This window comes from Ailuropoda melanoleuca, chromosome 6 (genome assembly GCF_002007445.2).
Source record: "Ailuropoda melanoleuca isolate Jingjing chromosome 6, ASM200744v2, whole genome shotgun sequence".
NCBI lineage: Eukaryota > Metazoa > Chordata > Mammalia > Carnivora > Ursidae > Ailuropoda > Ailuropoda melanoleuca.
In genome coordinates, this window is record NC_048223.1 from 82,322,910 (window position 1) to 82,339,599 (window position 16,690).

The 16,690-nt window shown below is 46.2% G+C and overlaps 1 protein-coding gene and 1 pseudogene across 1 annotated transcript in view; one reads left to right on the top strand and one right to left on the bottom strand.

Annotated features, from left to right (window-relative positions):
• The window catches only part of PLAC9 (placenta associated 9), a 13,593-nt gene extending 12,117 nt beyond the window's left edge, over positions 1 to 1,476 (bottom strand). Inside the window, exon 1 of the mRNA XM_034662778.1 lies at positions 1,348 to 1,476. Coding sequence (XP_034518669.1) covers positions 1,348 to 1,399 — 52 coding nt within the window. The 5' untranslated portion in view covers positions 1,400 to 1,476. The remainder of the gene's footprint in view (positions 1 to 1,347) is intronic.
• A 7,898-nt stretch (positions 1,477 to 9,374) lies between these two features.
• LOC117802807 lies at positions 9,375 to 16,125 on the top strand (annotated as a pseudogene).
• Positions 16,126 to 16,690: the final 565 nt, after the last annotated feature.

Consider the following 16,690-nt stretch of genomic DNA (forward strand, 5'->3'; position numbering starts at 1 on the left):
GGGGGGGGGAGGAAGAGTGGGGGGGAAGAAGGCCCTGCACTGTGGGCTCTATGCTGAGCACAGCCCCAGCCACTCTTCACTCAGCTTCTGAGGAGGCCGTTGTTAGTCCTCTGTAATTAACAGGTGGGGAAACTGAGGCTCAGAGAGATCAGTGAAGCTGAAGGGATGAGAAGGGGAGACGACATGTGCTGAATTCTGTGCTGGGGACTTGTTTCATTCAATTCCTGCAGCCAGCTCTGCAGGGTGGGTATTACTTTCCCCAACTTCCAGAAAAGAAAGATAACTCCCCCAAGACACTCAGCCAGGGGCTGCCCAGGATCAGCACGGGCCTGCACCCTGCCCCTGGGCGCTCATTCCCACCATGGGCTGTGCCCTAAAAGGCCCCAGGCGGGAGGCTTCCAGCCCAGCGCAGGGCACTCCGCCTGTATGGTTCACATCCTCTGGCTCTGGGCTGATGGATGCGCAGCCTGGTGGGGGCAAGGGCCCCCCTGAGGGGGTAGGAGGCCTGGATGCCTGGTGAGCCTTCCCCTCACCTGCACTGCTGGGATGAGCACCAGCTCCCACCGGCCGAGGACTGCAGGAGACACTGGGTAAATGGGAGTGTGCCCTGTAAACTGTGAGGTACCAAGCGACGTGCTGAGTCTTGGGGCGGTGGAGTAAGCCTCTGTGTGTACAGAAGTCTCTCTGCAGCCACCCCATCTGAGCCTCGCCTGAGAAGGGGCAGCACTAAGGCTGCTGTCAGGGGAGAGGAGAGGGGACAGTGCGAGGCAAGGACCCCAGCGGGTGGAGCACCAGAGGGCCTCTCCCTCCTGCACCCCAAGCCCCCCACCCACCACCCTCACCCAAAGCAGCTCAGGCCCCCAGGGAAGATCTCTGGAAGCAGGAGACTGGCCTCCTCATCCAGAATGCCGAGCGCCCCCCACCCCCGACGGGCCAGACGGCAGGTGAAGCCCTGGCCTTTCTACTGGGGTCGCCTGCCCGCCCCACTGGCTGTGCTGGGCCAGGCCTGGGTCATCGCCTGCCGGAACCCAGCTTCCAGGGCAGCGCCCGTAACCCCAGGCATGGGCGCCTCTGCAGGCCCTCCGGAGGCAGCTGGCCTGGGGGGGCGGAGCTGGGGGGCTGGGAGGAAGTGTGCCCACCCTGCAGACTTGACCTCCCTCCCTGCGATCCTTGTCTCCTCTCTCTCCTCGGGGCGTCGCGTCTCTCCACTCTCTCTACCTTTCGGTCGCTCTCACGTCTCTTTTCAATACCCCCCCACCCCCGCCCGTGCCCTCCCCTCTTCTCCAGCTCTCTGCTCTCCCTCCGGCTCGGTTCCACCCCCGGCCCGCCCGGCCCGGCCCCACTCACCGGCGGCGCGGAGCAGGGCGAGCCCGGCCAGCGCGCAGAGCAGGGGCCGCATGCTGCCGGCTGGCGGAGCGCAGCGCAGTGTCTGCCCGCCGCCGCGTCCCCCGGGCCCGCGCCGGCCCGCCCGCAGGAAATGCTCGCCGCCTGAGCCAAATTCCTGGGCGGCTCCGGGCTCTCCGGCTCGCGCGATCCGCCCCCTCCGGAGACCCCGGGGGCGGAGGGGCCTGCGTGCCAGCCTGGGCGCCTCCCCAGCCGGGAGAATGGGAAGACGCAAGCGCTGGGCTCCCGGCCGCTGCTCTCCCCGCCCAGGGGTCCAGGAGCCCATTTTACAGCCCAACACACTGCAGCTCCGGCCCCGGACCTGCGCTCCGAGCGCAAGCTTTTCTCCGTCCACAGAAGCATAAGTCATTAATTCCATCGGACAGTCTGGCTCTGAGAGAGGGACGCAGAGGTGGTGTCTGCCTTTTATAGAAACTTCGGGTTCTGCTAACGGGCCCCTAGCAGTGTTAAAAGATACTTTTTCAAAAAAAAAAAAAAAGAAGTAAAATCGTGACTTTCATTCAGATATAAGATGTGCATGTGCTGAAGATTTTCTGTAGCTGGCTATTTATGAGGGAACCAGAAGAGGTGACAACCAGTCGAAAGAACAGACACACATCTGGAACACTGGCAAGAACGTGCAAGCGGAGGTGACGCCCGGCTTCCTCCACACAGAGAGGGAGAAGTAACCGAACCTGTACCAAGAATCATTTGCATATCTGTAGACAAGAATTACTTTGCATCGCTCTCTGCCACTTACAGACTTGTAAAACCGCTTGAAGCAAGGAAAGAGCCAGAGCCCTAATTGAATCAAAATCAGAGTCACAGGGCACCTGGGTGGCTCAGTCGGTTAAGCATCTCTGCCTTGGGCTCAGGTCATGATCCCGGAGGAGAGCCTGCTTCTCCCTCTCCCTTTGCCTGCAGCTCCCCCTGCTTGTGCACGTGCTCTCTCTCTTTCTGTCAAATAAGTAAATTTTTTTAAAAAACTTTAAAAAAATCAGAATCACAGTGTTCAGCAAATACTTAAGGTCTGTACTAGGCAGTGTTAGATAAAGCCTGGAGGAGGAAGGAGAGTAGTAATTCTCAACATCGCCTATGTCTGCCTCCAGTTCATGGTCCAGGCACCACCGTCAGATTGATAAACCGCAGCTCAGCTCTGATGGATTTACTTCTACATAGACAGCCTCTCTGATCTTCACCGCAACTCCATGAGGGGCGCATCCTTCCGTCCCTTCTGCAGATCAGGACGTTGAGGCTCAGAGATGTTAAGAACCTTGCCCATAATCACGTAGCTGGCAAATGCGGAGTCAGGATTTGAATCCAGTTCTCCCGCCTCTGCAGGCCCGCCCTTACCTACGCGAGACTCACACATTGTCCCTGAGAGCTGAGTGTTCCTTCTCCAGCTAAGCAAACCCTGAGGAAGAGATGGGTGAGTTTTCCAGGGAACTTCAAATCTCCATCTCCCCTCCAGTTTAGAACGTAATAATCGAATACTCACACACCCAAAAAGTGCAAAAAACAAAAACAAAAACAAAAAAGTTAACTTTTAGTGAAAACAAAAAGCGAAAGCTGCAGCCGTACGGTCTGCACTGCAGAGCTCTGAGTGGCTGGCCTGGTCGCACTAGGCCATTAGTGCAGACCCTTATCCACCGGGCGTCCCCACTGGGGTTCCCGAGAACCCTTGCGGATGCAGGGCGCCTCGCCACCTTCTCGGTTCCCACCCGCGGCGGTGCAGCTGTCCCCTGCAGCCATCACCCTACCCAGGGACCCTCACTCGTCACCTCCTCCCCCAGATAATAGCCACAAGCACAGAGATTCCTGTGCTGAGACAGCACATCTTTTTTTTTTTTATGATTTTATTTATTTATCGGACACAGCGAGAGAGGGAACACCAGCAGGGGGAATGAGAGCGGGACAAGCAGGCTTCCTGCTGAGCAGGGAACCCGATGAGGGGCTCGATCCCAGGACCCTGAGATCATGACCTGAGCCGAAGGCAGACGCTTAACGACTGAGCCACCCAGGAGCCCCCAGACAGCAGATCTTGGATCTAAAGCTCTCCTGGGGATGAGGATGCCCAGAGGAGCTGGCTCACAAAAACTTTGTTCAGAATGGCAACAGTTTCTCGCACTCAGTAGGACATTCCTCAGTAGTTTACCCAGTGTTGTCAAAGAACAGCTGGACCCACAGGGATTCTTGCAGCTCAGAGCAAGTGGGCTGCTTAATATTTTTGATTTGCAAAGAAAACAACACAGATGCTGTGCTTCCTTGTGGTGGTAGAGTCATGAAGGCATCCAACCCCCGCCATTCCGGGGCCAGCCAGTCCAGTCCAGTTCCCTCAGCGCAGCGAAATCTTTCAGTTCCTTGTCTATGCATTTTCACCCACAAACTTATATACTTGGGATTGAATAATAGCTATTTTGGGGATTCTTTTTCACCTTTATGTTCGTCTTAGTAATGACATTAAATCTTGAAGATCATTCTGTTAGTACACATAAATCCACCTCATTCCTTTGAAGAGTTGCAAGATATCTCATGAGTGGCTGCACCATTATCTGTACAGGCAGTCCTCTATTGATGGTTTGTTTCCTTCCCCTCCCCTCCGCCCCCAGTAGAAAGCGGGCTTCAGTGAACATCCTTTTGCATGTATCTTTGGGTACACATTACACATCCATGTGTTTCTGAAAGGCTGGATTCCTGGAAAAAGAATCACTGAGTCAGAGGGACTTGGACATTTTGCTGGATATGCCAAAACTCTTTTTTTTTTTTCACAGTATAAGGTAAGTACTATTTTTTTTTAATTTTATTTTATTATATTATGTCAATCACCATACAGTACATCCCCAGATTCCGATGCAAAGTNTCACAGTATAAGGTAAGTACTATTTTTTTAATTTTATTTTATTATATTATGTCAATCACCATACAGTACATCCCCAGATTCCGATGCAAAGTCTGACGCCTCATTAGTTGCACACAACACCCAGTGCACCATGCAATACGTGCCCTCCTTACTACCCATCACCAGTCTATCCCATTCCCCCACCCCCTCCCCTCTGAAGTCTTCAGTTTGTTTCTCATAGTCCATAGTCTCTCATGTTTCATTCCCCCTTCTGATTACCCCCCTTTTCTTTATCCCTTTCTTCCCCTACCGATCCTCCTAGTTCTTATGTTCCATAGATGAGAGAAATCATATGATAATTGTCTTTCTCTGCTTGACTTATTTCACTTAGCATTATCTCCTCCAGTGCCGTCCATGTTGCAGCAAATGTTGAGAATTCGTTCTTTCTGATAGCTGAGTAATATTCCATTGTATATATGGACCACAGCTTCTTAATCCAGTCATCTGTTGAAGGGCATCTCGGCTCCTTCCATGATTTGGCTATTGTGGACAATGCAGCTATGAACATTGGGGTGCATATGGCCCTTCTCTTTACTACGTCTGTATCTTTGGGGTAAACACCCAGTAGTGCAATGGCTGGGTCATAGGGTAGTTCAATTTTTAACTTTTTAAGGGACCTCCACACTGTTTTCCAGAGTGGCTGTACCAACTTGCATTCCCACCAACAATGTAGGAGGGATCCCCTTTCTCCACATCCTCTCCAACAATTGTTGTTTCTTGCCTTGTCTATCTTTGCCATTCTAACTGGCGTAAGGTGGTATCTCAGTGTGGTTTTGATTTGAATTTCCCTGATGGCTAATGATTTTGAACATTTTTTCATGTGTCTGTTAGCCATTTGTATGTCTTCATTGGAAAAGTGTCTGTTCATATCTTCTGCCCATTTTATGATTTGTTTATTTGTTTCTCGTGTATTGAGTTTGAGAAGTTCTTTGTAGATCTTGGATACCAGTCCTTTATCTGTGGTGTCCTTTGCAAATATATTCTCCCATTCCGTGGGCTGTCTCTTAGTTTTTTTGACTGTTTCCTTGGCTGTGCAGAAGCTCTTTATCCTGATAAAGTCCCATAAGTTCATTTTATCTTTTATTTCTCTTGCCTTTGGAGATGTGTCGTGAAAAAGGTTGCTCTGGCCGATGTCATAGAAGTTGTTGCCTATGTTCTCCTCTAGAATTTTGATGGATTCCTGTCTCACATTGAGGTCTTTCATCCATTTGGAGTTTATTTTTGTGTATGGTGTGAGAGAGTGGTCAAGTTTCATTCTTTTGCATGTAGCTGTCCAATTTTCCCAGCACCATTTATTGCAAAACTCTTAATTAAGCTCGGAGGAGGAGGCACGCACTGAGTTCCGCTCCATGGGGCACCCAGTTCCCTCCTAGTTAATGTTGGAGCCATGCTGCAGGGGGCGCCATTGACATGAAGTCCCAGATCTAGCAGCCAGGCACATTCTCCAACGCCCGATATTTATTTCTTTAAAATGTTGATAATTTGATGATGAAAAATACGATCTCGTTGCTTTCATGTACATGCTACATATTATGATTGAAGTTGATCTTTAATTGCCTAGTCAAATACTTTTTTCTATTTCCCCTCATTTTACATATTCTGATTATTAATCCAGTGCCTGTGATATATGTTGGCAACATACATTCTTCCACTGTCTTTAACTTTCTTTGCAGTGTCTTTCATCATCCAGAAGTTTTAGATATTTAGGTGACCAAGTCTCTCGGTCTGCGCTTTTATGGCTTCTAGGGTTTACAACTTGTTTATGATTCCTCACATCAAGACTATAAAAATATTTTCCAATACTTTCTCCAACTAGCATAAAGCATTTTTTAAGGTATGATTTCTGTTCCATCTAGAATTTTTATGTGGTTGCAAAGAAAGATTCAAACTTAAAATTTTTTCCCAAATGGGCATCTAAATATCCTAACACTCCTTCTTGCATAATCAGACCATAAAATAAAAAAGCCATTCATTCCCAAGTGGAGTTCTAGAAAAATCTCTAGCCATCGTGTCTGTCATAAGGTCAAAGAAACACAAATAAGAGAACCTTATCATTTCAATAAGTACTGAAATTGTTGTTTGATGAAATTAAACAGCCATCCCAGACTAAAACACAACGAACCCGAGAGGTAGACAGAAAGGAAGTAAAGGGACATTCCCTTAACAAAGGAACCGCGTTTGCCTCAAATGCACAGTTCACACATACACAAGGGAGAGAGGAGAGAGGCATTCCCTGGTAGGCTAGGAATAAGGTAAAGATGAAATCCTAGGGGTGCCTGGGTGGCTCAGTCAAGCGTCTGACTCTTGGTCTCATTTCAGGTCTTGATCTCAGGGTCATGAGTTTCAAGCCCCACATTGGGCTCCACGCCCAGTTAAAAAAAAAAGACACAACTGTAGTCACTGTTAGTTATGCACGGTCTATGCAATGAAGCACAAACAAAGAGGCATTCTGAAGGAGACAAAGTGTTGCTGATAGAAGGGTCCATTGCTTTCTTAGAAAACCCAGCAGGAGCAGAACAACCTGAGTTACTACATGAACTGGCTGAACTGAGATGAGGGTTTGGAAATCAACTGAGTTCCACGTACCAACAGAAATCGGTCTAAACATACACAGGAAAACTTCCTGGCCAGATGATATTAAGCAGTTTGTTAATATACTCCTTCCAACATTCTCTAGAAATGACCAACAAAATTAAAAATTCTGTCATCCGTGCCAGAAACTAGGGCAATACATCAACCCTATGTCTTAAGCAAGTCGGTGACCCACTGGGCGAGTGACAGTTAGTGTCACTGTGTCTTGTTACACTGTTACTTGCTGACCTTCTTGGAACCTGGTCTTGGGCCAAGGCTATCCATGGGTTTTCTCATTTAATCCCTGTGCCAATAAACCTATCCAGTGGGTATGCTTATCTCCATTTTTCCAGTGAGATATGCTTGGTCAAGTTCAGAGCGGGGCCAACCCCAGGTGGGAAGCCAGGTAGATGTGATTCTAAAATCCATGCTTTTAAGTCATATCAGGCCTCTTGACTCTCAGGCCCCAGGCCAGCAAGTAGGTAGTTAGGAAGTCTGGGGGGAGGGGGTGTGAGTAAAGGGCAAATGGGGTATTTGGGGGCTCAGAGTGGCGAGTTCTTGGCAGTCTGGGGGGAAACACCCATAGCAGCCTTCGTAAATGATGCCAAGATCCACAATGTGAGGCTCAGAGAAGTTAAGACGTGGCCCAAGGTCGCACAGATCCCATGTAGAAATGCTCCAAGGGCGTCCACGCCTCCACAGGCCACGCTGCAGAACGCGTGGGCCTCCTATGGTGGGGGGTGGGGGGGACAAAGGGAGGGGAGCCAGGCAGAGGCTTGCTCTCCCAGCCCGCACCTAAGGCAAAGGGCCAAGGGAGACAGGAAATGGGGGCTGGCCATCTCTCAGCCCAACAGAGAGGGCCTCAGTGCCTCGAAGTGTCAGAGCTGGGCCACACAAAGCCCTCTTGTCTTCCCGTCTCAGCACAGGCAAGATGGAAAGCCCTCAGGGCTGGGTGGGCCAGGCCACCTCCTCTCCACATAGACCGAGGGGGCTATTAGCCCAGCCCTCCGGAAGCTGTGGTGGAGGAAGGCAACCGGTGGGGTATGGACTTGGATGTCTCCGTTGCCCGGTGGAAAATGGTGGGGGGCAAGGGGGTGGGAATTGACAAACTGAAATTTAAGAACTTTTTTTTTTTTTTTAATTTATTTGACAGAGAGACAGCCAGCGAGAGAGGGAACACAAGCAGGGGGAGTGGGAGAGGAAGAAGCAGGCTCCCAGCAGAGGAGCCTGATGTGGGGCTCGATCCCAGAACGCCGGGATCACGTCCTGAGCTGAAGGCAGACGCTTAACGACTGTGCCACCCAGGTGCCCCAAAGAACCTTTTGTTTTTAATTTTACTCCTTTTCTTGCATGAAGTCCTGAATCTTCCCAGATAGGAGAAGATGTAAGGAGATGGGAAAGTCTGCTGAGTATAGGGAGACAAGAAGTGGGGGAGGGGAGAAGTTTAATGTTAACAAGGATGATATCAGTAATCACAGCCCCGAGAGCAGACGCTCACTGGTTCCCACTGTGTCAAGAAGAGTTGGAAGCACCATGAGCTCCATTTCTCAGTCACTTTCTGCTGCTACTGTAGGAGGTGGGTTCTGCGGTCATTCCAGAGCTTGGCAAGAGCACCTTGCCAGCCTGTGTTCTCTAAAGCCACGAATCAGGCTTTTCAGAAGCCTAATGGCGTCTGGCAAGGTCTCCCGCCTGCTCAACTTCGAGATATTTCTGCAGATTCACATTGCTCCATATCCATTCATGTCATCATAAAAGGCATTGATATTTCCCAAGAATGTGTTCATGATGCAGGATTCCAGTATTCTCCACGACTCGGTGGGTGGAGAGTCAGCTGGCATTTCCCCCAGCGATTTAAGAATTTTGTCTGCAGTGCTTTCTTTTTTTTTCTTTGTTTTAAGTTAAATATTTATTTATTTATTTAAGTCATCTCTACACCCCCACGTGGGGCCTGAACCCACAACCCTGAGATCAAGAGTCACACGCTCCGACCCAGCCAGCCAGGCGCCCCGCTGCTTTCTAGGAAGATCTTATTTTGCTGCTCGAGGCTGGAGCTGGGGTAAAATGTAAACTGTTTCGGACCCTACTTGGCTGACGATTTGAAGCATTTCAGTTAGAATCCGTCAGTAGGGGAGGGGAGGAAGTGGGTTTAAACCTTGACTCTGTCCTCACTGGCCGCGGAGCCTTAGGAAGATGACCTCCATCCTCTAAACTTCAATTTTCTCACCAGCAAAGAGGGGGGTAACAGTAACATCCCCTCCCAGCAGAAACTGTGAATTCCCCTGCCTGCCTCTCCCCTGCTTTCCTGAGCGCTCCCGAGCCTGGCACCGCTGTTTCCTTGCCTTCTTTGCAGGTTGTGAGTTTCCTGAGGATAGAAAGGGTGTGAGCACTGCCTGACAGGCTTGCTTGCGGGGGCCCTCGGAGGGAGTTCAAGGTTTCCAGGGAGTCAGGAAAGTCAACTGCTGACCAATTAAGAGCCAGCGGCAAATGCTGCTTCCAGAGGAAGGTTCAGAGTCCCGGGTCCATGAAGGTGATCTTTAAATATGAGGACTTTTCTAAGCAGCGAGTACCACCTGCCTTCGAGATCAGCGGGGGAAATTTGGCCTGGGTATGGAGGACCTTGAATGTCACCCTTGGGAGATTCTGCCTGTATGCTCTGGGCAGAGCTGCTGGAAGGATTTTTGGCCGAAGCATGAGATAATCATACCCAATCCCCTTTTTCTTTTAAAAGTCTTTTTCTTTTGAAAAACTTTTAGACAGAAAAATAATACAGCAAGTTCCCATAGAGGCTTTACCAACTTCCCCAAATACTAACACCTTGAATGACTACAGAAGAATGAGCAAAGCCAGGAAATTGACATGTAATAGAATGAAAGGATTTACAGAGTTTATTCAGATGTTGCCAGTTGTGCCCCTACTGTTCTCGTTCTGGTCCAGGATGCCATCCGAGGCCCCACAGTGCATTCACTTGTCACGTCTCTGGGCTCCTTTAATCTAGAACAGCTGCTCTTTTTGTGTGTGTGTCTCAGAACTTTGAGGGTTTATCTGAAGAGTCCAGGTCAGTTATTTTTTCCTTCATAACCTTCACATTTTTGAAGAGCATTGGCCAATTGTGTTAGAATGTTTTTCACCCTGAGTCTGTCTGATGTTTTCTCATGATGAGGTTGGTTATGCGTTTTTGGTGAGAGTCCCACGGAAGCGATGGCATGTCCTTCCCAGTTCTTCGGGTCAGGAAGCACATGTGCTATTTCCATGTCTCTTTACTAGTAATGATAACTTGGAAGGATGATGAGGTAAAGGTGATGTCTGCCAGGTTTCTTTCTCCACTCAAAAATTCTTGTATTTCCTTTTATAATTAACAAGTATCCTACGGGGGGTACTCTGAGACTATACAGTTCCCCTATTTATCATTATACTTTCAACCTACTAGTTTTAGCATTCATTGCTGATTCGTATCTGTAATTTTATTACTCTTGGCTTTCCAAAGGTGATTTTCTGTCTCCATAATTCCTTCTTCTGCATTTATTAATTGAGATTCAATTAATAATTGACAGAAGAACTGTCCCTTCTCTCCCATTTATGTATTTATCCAATTATTTCAGTATGGACTCGTGGATATTTATTTTATTCTACAGGTTATAATCCATTACTAACATCATTTGTTTTGTTGCTCAAATTGTCCCAGATATGGCCACTAGGAGCATCTTCAAGTTGGCTCCTGTATCCTTCTGAAATACTCCCATCCTGTATCCTTCTGAAATACTCCCATTCTATTCTGAGCACTTCCTTACTTCCTGACAACCACAAGATGTTTTGGGCTCATCTCATCCTCCCATTGCTCCCATCCTGGGCTCAGTTGCTTCTCCAAGGAACCCGGATTCCTCGTCTTGGAGAATGGTATTTAGAAACAAAGATCTGGGGGGGCGCCTGGGTGGTACAGTGGTTAAGCGTCTGCCTTCTGCTCAGGGTGTGATCCCGGCGTTATGGGATTGAGCCCCACATCAGGCTCCTCTGCTAGGAGCCTGCTTCATCCTCTCCCACTCCCCTTGCTTGTGTTCCCTCTCTCTCGCTGGCTGCCTCTATCTCTGTCAAATAAATAAATAAAATCTTAAAAACAAACAAACAAAGATCTGGGTGCTGGGTGTGCTCACTGCTGCCAGGGTATCATTGCTTCTAGGCCCTCTCAGCTGATAGAACTAAGGAATATGGGCTAGCAGTTCTGAAGCTATTTTATGGGTATTCTAGGATTGAGCAAATAAGTAAATGTATTTAATGGGAGCTAGGTTCCTCACTGTCAAAGAAAGAAATTGCAAATAAGGGGGAAGGGCAAAATGAGCCCTGTTGTGCTCGATCAGAATTGGAAATATCAGCGTGAACCCATGGCTCTGTATGCAGAGGCAGATTGATAGATGCAGAAATAAATACGATCTACACTTCCACTCCCAGGTGTATACCAAACGGTAGCATGTGGTCACGAAAAGACATGGACGGGAATGGAGATCTGCACTGCCACCACAGTCCCGACGCAGAAACTACCCAAATCCCCATCGACAGCTGATCACATCATGGACAGATCTACCCCTGCATGCAACAACATGGATGAATCTTACAAGAGATTCAAGCAAAATTAACCCATGCTGCGAGAAGTCAGTGTTGAGTCCCTTCTTGTGTCCCACTGTTGGCAGGTGGACTGCAAAGAAATGAGGGGCTCCTCAGGGCCCCCTAGTGTTCTGCAGTGCGATCTGGGCGCTGATCACACGGGTGTGTTCCAGTCTTAAAAGGAACATATTGTATACTTCAGCAAAGTGTGAGGGGCCCCTGGGTGGGGCAGTCAGTTGAGCGGCAGAAGCGAACTCTTGGTTTTGGCTCAGGTCATGTGAGATGGAGCCTTGCATCGGGCTTCACACCAAGCAGAGAATCTGCTTGAGATTCTTCTGTCCCTCCCGCTCGAGCTCTCTCTCTCTCTCAAAAAAAATAAAAATAAAAAAATTAAAAATTAAAAAAAGCTTAAAAAAAAGTTTAAAAAATCTCCACGTTGTCTTCATTTCAGCTCAGCTGCTGGAGCAACTCCCCATTAACCGAACAGAATAAGAGCAATCTCTAAACTTCAGGCATTAAAGGGACGCCTGGGTGGCTCAATCCACTAAGTGCCTGCCTTCGGCTCAGGTCATGATCCCAGGGTCCTGGGATTGAGCCCCACATTGGGCTCTTTGCTCAGCAGGGAGCCTCCTTCTCCCTCTGCCTGCTGCTCCCCCTGCTTGTGCTCTTTCTCTCTCTCTCTGACAAATCAATAAAATCTTCAAACAAACAAACAAAAACACCCCAGGCATTGGAGTTGAATTCTTTCTCTTAATCCTAGTTGAGAAAGACTGTGGGCAGTAATGGAAAGAGCATGAAAATTGGTATTGACCTTTGTCACCTCTACTCTGGCTCCCGCCCACATGCATGCTGATGTCTAGACTTAAACGTGTTTGATGCTAGCCTTGCAGGGCTGGGACGCTTGACCCAGCCCCCGCTGGGGCTGTTGGGTGGGAAGGGATTGAATGGAAGCAAAACCAGCTTCTTCCAGAGTGGGAACTTCTAATCGCCAGGACAGAATGTGAATGTCTAGGGACAAAAATTATTTTTCATTGCTACCAGTTAGCTCCATTTTACAGAATTACAAAACAGCTCCCATGGAATCAAAACCAAAATGAGGAAGGGGGTCTTACAGGCAATGCATAGTTTTCCAATGAAAGAAAATTTCCTATGGTTTCCTCCTCTTTTGATCAAAAACAATTTCATCTCTTCCCATGCAACTCATCGATAGTACATCAAATGGGTCTAATTATTTCTGGCACCTTTCTTTTTATAAGGTGAAGAACAAATCTCTCGTGATTCTCCTTGGGCTTTCTGGGAGATCTCAGATAGCCTTACAATTTTACTTTGTTTTACGTTTAGGGTTGATTTGAGGAAGGCAAGAACCGAAAGTTGTCAGGAGATTTGAACACTTAAGGTAGGATCACGGGTGCCTGAGAAATACTGCTTGTCTATCTACTGAAAGTGACACTGAAGAAAACGACAGACTGTACAGCACTTGAACTCTCTCCTAATCAAGAAACCTGGTTTTCTTAAATAATTAAAGACATAATAAAATCAACGTAAAACGTATTCTGGTAAAACTGGGAGTCTTTGCTCTCTAAGCAGTCACATGGGAAAAAGAAAAACCCTTCATATTATGGGTAACAATAAAACAGGAAACCAAGAAAACAGGGCTAAGCAAATTTTTCTGATATTTTAAACACATTTCCTAGTGTCTCAGACTCAAGTGTTATAAACCAAGGCAAACAAAATTCATTGTAAGACTTTCATTAATACTCTTGCCTATTTTACAACAAACTGACTCTTTAGGATTGATCTGAGAGGACCCATGAGGTCAGAACTAATTTTGTAACGCTGCTGAGATGCCATTAACCGGCAATGCGTTCATTTTTGCTATTTTCAAATGAATTACTAAATAAGCATTAACATTTTTTTCAGTTTCAATTTCCAAGACAGTAAATATCACTAGTTACAACCCACAAAAAAAGCTGCTTGGTGTCCTCAATATGCTTGAAGAATATAAGGGAGTTTCATCAAACAAGCAAACCAAAAACAAACAAACAACCCCCCCAAACCAACGTGAATACTGCCGCTTTAGGAAAAACTGCTCTTTCCCTGGTGAAAACAGAAGCACACACAGTTGTGTTTCTCTAAAACTACTGTTCTTCAGCATAGTGTCATTCATGCTCATTGATTATAACTTCTTTTTTTTTTTTTAAAGATTTTATTTATTTATTTGACAGAGATAGAGACAGCCAGCGAGAGAGGGAACACAAGCAGGGGGAGTGGGAGAGGAAGAAGCAGGCTCATAGCAGAGGAGCCTGATGTGGGGCTCGATCCCATAACGCCGGGACCACTCCCTGAGCCGAAGGCAGACGCTTAACCGCTGTGCCACCCAGGCGCCCCAATAACTTCTAAGCAAAGCAGCTTCTATTTCACAGAGAAAACCAGAGATCGGACTATTCCTGCCGGTCCACTGTCCACCATTAGCATTTTAGCAAACAAACAGAATTCGCAAGTACACAACGCAATTTTCTGCTGCCACGGGCATCCCCCATAGTACAGCTTCTCCAAGGAGCAAAAATGCACCTGCTCGTGAAGAGATCCAAAGATACAGACTGTCTGTAGCAAAAGTATATAAACTTAAATTATGCTTAGGATGCAAGTCTCAATCTCCCATTTTGCTTAGAAATAATCTACATCCCCAGTGAATGCACACTAATCAAATCAATCAGTCCAAGGTTTTTTGCTTTTTAGGTTTTATTTATTTATTTGTCAGAAAGAGAGAGAGCACAAGCCGTGGGAGCAGCAGGCAGAGGCAGGAAGCAGACTCCCCGCTGAGCAAGGAGCCTGATGTGGGATTTGATCCGAGGGTCCTGGGATCATGACCTGAGCCGAAGGCAGACGCTTTAACAGACTGAGCCATCCAGGTGTCTCAGTCTGAGGTTTTAAGTTACCTAAAGATCCTAGAAATTATTTTCAAGCTGATAAACTACAAAACTTTGCTTGAAAAATAAAATTCATCCGCATAACAATACAATTTTCTGTTAAACATGGATTTGTATTTACAAATTTAAACATGTAAGAGAGTGCTAGCTGCTTTGATAAGTAAATATGTGTAAATTTAGGAAAAAACACACACAAGTAGAATAAAAATGCATGCTCCTATATACATTTCAAGAGTTATTTTATTCATATATAGGCAAATAAACATGCATTCATTCTGTGTCATTCCAAATATTAGCATATTGTATGCTTTATTTATCTCCACTAATTTTTTAGAGATCTTTCCATATTGGCACATAAAAGAACTTCTTTTTCTTTTACAGCTGCATAGATTTTATTATATGCTATCACAAATAATGCTGTAGGGAAAATCCTTGTCCATGCGTTATGTGCCTGCATCAGAATATGTCTGTATTTCTGGTTCAGAGGCTCTATGCATTTGCAGTTTTGTCTGATAATGTGAAATTGACTTACAGAGGCGACTCCAGCGTACGCTCACGTCAGCAGTGCTGACACACAACCTCCAACCAGTGTGTTATAAAACTCTTAGATACTGGGGGCGCCTGGGTAGTACAGTCGTTAAGCGTCTGCTTTCAGCTCAGGGTGTGATCCCGGCGTTCCAGGATGGAGTCCCACATCGGGCTCCTCGGCTGGGAGCCTGCTTCTTCCTCTCCCTCTCCCCTGCTGTGTTCTCTCTCGCTGTCTGTCCCTCTGTCACATAAATAAATAAAATCTTTAAAAAAAAAAACTCTTAGATACTTTCCTCAACATGATAGATGGGAAATTGTTTTCTGAGTATAATTTTAATTTGAATTTCTTTTATTATGAGTAAGGTTGAGTATCTTTTAAAATATCCAGAACTTTGGTGTCTAGGTGGCTTAGTTGGTTGAAACTCCGACTCTTGATTTTGGCTCAGGTCCTGATCTCAGGGTTCTGAGATCGAGCCCCATATCAGGCTCCGATCTCAGTGCAGAGTCTGCTCGTCCTTCTCCCTCTGCTTCTCCCCCAACTTGCGCACACCCTCTCTCTCTCAAAAAAATAAAATCTTTAAAAAAACCCCAGAACTATTTGTATTTCCTTTTCTGTGACCTGTTCATATCATTTACTCCTTTTTCTATTGTGTTGTAAAGCTTTTTCTAATTGAATTGTGGGCGTTCTTTACATATTAAGGAAGTTCACCTCTGTCTATGATATGAAGTGCACACATTTATCCCAGTTTCACGATTGTCTTTTCAACATGCTTACGATAATTTTAACAAAGAATTTAAAATTTTTATAGAGTACAATTTACCGCTATTTCTATTTAATGTCCTTTTATGACTTTTGTGTTTTATATCATAGTTAGACAAACCTTTCCCACTATAAGTCTTTAGAAAACTACACGGGCGTATACTCTTCATCAGCTCTCGCCAAGACACACCGTGGCGAGGGCCATAAAGTGCAGAAGGTGATGGTGTGGCCCATCGACCTCATCTTCAGATACTTGCAAAATAGCTCTCGGATTCAGGTGCGGCTTTATGAGCAAGTAAATATTCAGATAGAGGGCCATATCATTGGTTTGGATGAATATTTGAACTTCGTATAGATAATACAGAAGAGATTCATTCAAAAACAAAGTCGAGAAAACAACTGCGGCGGTCATGCTAAAAGGAGATGATATTACCCTACTCCAGTGTATCTCCAACTAGAAACGATCAATGAGGTGAGAAATTCTCAAGAAGGCAAATACAGTTAATTTTTTTAGGTGTCCTCAGTTGAGAGTATAGTTCGAAAACATTTGCTCATATTGTTTTGATTACCTTTATGTTATTATCAGATGACAGTCAATGTTGTGGGATTGTTTTTATTAAAAAAATAACACACAGGTGGATTCTTTTTTCTAATTCTTCATGGTTTCTTTCTTTCTTTTTTTTTAACGTTGGAATCTTGAGGTAAATGTGACTACCCAATTTTATGTTTTTCCAGATGACTATCTAGTTTCCCCAGTGACATTAATTGAACAATCCTTGTTTCCCTTACTGATATAAAAAGTTGCCTTCAGCATATATCAAACTCCTCTATAGACTTGGATCTGTTTCTGGATTTCCTATTCTGTTTATCTGATACATTGATATATTCGGGAGCCTGCTTTTCATTACTGAAGCTTTGTAATGTGCTGTAATATCTGATAGGGATCGTTCCTCTTCCTCTTCTCTTCTAGATTTTCCCCCTGATTCTTCTTGACTCTCTTTTTCTATAGGAACTTTAGAATCG